Here is a 3,003-nt window from a genome sequence, read left to right as displayed (position 1 = left end):
TAAAATCTCCCGAGAACTAAAATTAGGAAAATGTTAAGTTTTTATTTGGCAAGTAGTTTAGTACTCCCCGTCTAGACTCTAGACCTACTTACGATCCTACAGACGTCGTTCTCCCCTTCAGTCGTTTGCACCATGCCACTGGCATGGCCTGGGGGAGTAGAGGCGAATCCTCCGTCCGCTGGACCTTATTTGATCGCTTAGAACTTGATGGAGGGAAACTTACTCGCTCGAGATATGCTTAAGCTAGCTCAGGAAGAGTACTAATTTTCACCACGACAACAACTGGGACGTCTCTGCGGCGGTGCAGGGGGTGCTCTCTTTCCCATCTGAATTTGCCTCCTACCAAGGCGCTCGAACTATGCCTTCACAGGCAGCCACCATGGTTGCTTCGAACGTTGTAAGTAAATCCACCTTACTATTGCATCTTCACCTATGTCGATTCAAAAACAACGGCTATGGATTCTAAAGTAGTTGGTTCGACCGTGTGCCGAGCTCCGCGCATTGGATTAGATCCTGGCACCAGTTATGATGTTGCATTGTTTTTTATTGCATTTTATCATCGACTACGGGTCGATAATGGCAATGTAGATTCATCGATTTGCGTGTTGATTGAAGGTTGTATTTCGTGTGGAGTCTGGGCTTGGTTGGGGGCGGGAGGGGGGTGATTCATGATTTAGAAAAATAGTTGTTGTATTAGGTTTGTGATCATCGATGATCTTCATGAAAGTGTGCTCCACGTATTTGATAACGATTTTCCAAACTGTTCAAAGGGCAATGTTATAGTGGAAGGAAGCATCTTCAAGAAGCATCACGCAGAGGGCAAGTAGAAAGAATGTTTTTTACACACTAGCCTTCCTCCTCCCCCGCTTCCTCCTCCCCTAGCCTTCCTCCTCCCCCGCCGGCGGCCGCTCCGGCCCCGACGTCCACTTCCTAGCCCTCGCCGGTGGCCACTCCGGCCCCGGCGTACACCTTCCCCTCGTCCTCGCCGGCGGCCTCTCTGGCCCCGTTTCTCCCTCGTCGCCATGGCCTCTGGCTCTTGCAGCCCACCATCGGTGTCCTCCACCTACCCGCGGGAGAGGCCTGTGGTTTCGGGGTTGGGGCACTCGGCCTCGCCCGGATTGGCGCGCTCTTCGTCCGTCGGCACGGCGCTCACGGTGCCTGAGGTGGCGGTGCCGGAGCCGGGATGGCGCAGGCCAGGGCCGTCCCGCAAGGCCATGTGGAGGTGCCGCCGTGCTCTGCGACGCCAGCAGGGTGCTGGTGGCCAGACTCGGGCAGACTCGCCCACTTCATCGGAGAGAAGACAGATCCCGCCAGACCTCTACGGGCTCTGCTTCAGGTGCTTTCAAGATGGTCACAGGAGGCAAGATTGCACAAATGATCCCCTCTGCATCCGCTGCGGTTATGTCGGGCATGTCTCCTCGCAGTGCACTCTGCCGCACAACCCTATGTCAAAGGAGGAGCTCAGGCGAGCGGTGATCGCCAAGGTTGCCAGGCGGGAGCCGGCACCGAGGCTGTCACCAGCTTTGGGGGAGAGACTGTTGGAGCCTAGGCAGAGCACGTCACCGGCGTGTATCTCGCCAGTTGCGCCCAGCTTTCCCCCTGAGGTATCCGGTGCTACCTTCTTGGAGGCGCTGTCGGAGGTTTGCATCTTGCAGCGCTCAGTGGGCATGGACGACCTCGAGCATAGGCTCAAGTTGGCAGTGGTGGCGTACGTGGGAGGTTCCAGGCCGGCCACATCCTACGCGATGGCGGCGGAAGCGATTTCGGCGCAGCTGGGCATTCCGAGGCATAAGTTCTCCGTCCACAAATTTCATCCGCAGGACTTTCTTGTGGTGTTTGCGGTGCATGAGTTCAGGAGTAGGGCGCTGGTGGTGTCGTTCGTCGAGCATCAGGGTGTCAAGATCTTCATCAGGCCATGGCTTCGGCAGGCGCAGGCGACGTCCAGGCTCATGCATGTCCAAGTGTACCTCATCATCGAAGGGATTCCCTCGCATGCTTGGTCTCGGGACACGGCGGCGGAGCTTTTGGGTAGCTCATGTCTCATCGACTATCTTGCGCCCGAAACGGAGAGCATGGAGGACCTCTCATTGTTCAAGCTGCGTGCTTGGTACGTCGATCCTGATGAGGTGCCTATGTTTCAGCGCTTGTGGGTGCCAGAGCCGCCGGAGTTGGTAGTTGACCCCGCGGCGTGTCGTGTCAGGCATCGGCAGCTGCTGGAGTATCCTGCGATCATTCATGTTGGCAGGCTGCGGGATTTCAACTCGTCGGACAACTGGCGGCGAGCAGGATCTGATGGAGACAGCGGGCAGAGCGGGCTGCCGGACAGCTCAGATGGATCGTTCTCAGGCGGCGAGTGGACGGTTCAGCCGTGGTCGCGTGGAGTCTGCGATGACCGTGGTGCTGGCCGGAGGAGACAGGGGCCGGCGACGGGTGGAGGCGCAGGTCATGGCTCCTACAGGCAGGCATTGGAAGGTAGGCTGGGGCCTCGGACTCGAGGATTCCGGCCATGACGTCGGCGGTGCCAGTGAGGCAGCCTATCCACTGCAATGCCACTGCGAGTCGGCCGGTGGTGCGACCAGGACCAAGAGATTCAAACGACTCACCTACCCCGGTGGCCACGCTGGTGGGTCTGACCCCACAGGCGGCCAATGTGGTGGTTCCAGCAGTTGGGCTGCTCACGCCGAGTCTTGGGAAGGAAATATGCCCTAGAGGCAATAATAAAGTTGTTATTTATATTTCTTTATATCATGATAAATGTTTATTATTCATGCTACAATTGTATTAACCGGAAACTTAGTACATGTGTGAATACATAGACAAACAGAGTGTCACTAGTATGCCTCTACTTGACTAGCTCGTTGAATCAAAGATGATTAAGTTTCCTAGCCATAGACATGAGTTGTCATTTGATTAACGGAATCACATCATTAGAGAATGATGTGATTGACTTGACCCATTCCGTTAGCTTAGCACTAGATCGTTTAGTATGCTGCTATTGCTTTC

At 55.5% G+C, this 3,003-nt stretch overlaps 1 protein-coding gene across 1 annotated transcript; it reads left to right on the top strand.

Annotated features, from left to right (window-relative positions):
* Positions 1 to 713: 713 nt before the first annotated feature.
* LOC109771662 (uncharacterized) lies at positions 714 to 2,837 on the top strand. Its single transcript, XM_020330360.4, has one exon. It carries the CDS (start codon positions 1,023 to 1,025, stop codon positions 2,508 to 2,510), a length of 1,488 nt encoding a protein of 495 aa, XP_020185949.2. The 5' UTR covers positions 714 to 1,022; the 3' UTR covers positions 2,511 to 2,837.
* The last annotated feature ends 166 nt before the right edge of the window (positions 2,838 to 3,003 follow it).

The sequence above is a fragment of the Aegilops tauschii genome, chromosome 1 (assembly GCF_002575655.3).
Source record: "Aegilops tauschii subsp. strangulata cultivar AL8/78 chromosome 1, Aet v6.0, whole genome shotgun sequence".
In the NCBI taxonomy this organism is placed as follows: domain Eukaryota; kingdom Viridiplantae; phylum Streptophyta; class Magnoliopsida; order Poales; family Poaceae; genus Aegilops; species Aegilops tauschii.
The sequence above is the reverse complement of the archived record's forward strand: the minus strand, read 5'-3'. Positions and strand labels throughout refer to the sequence as shown.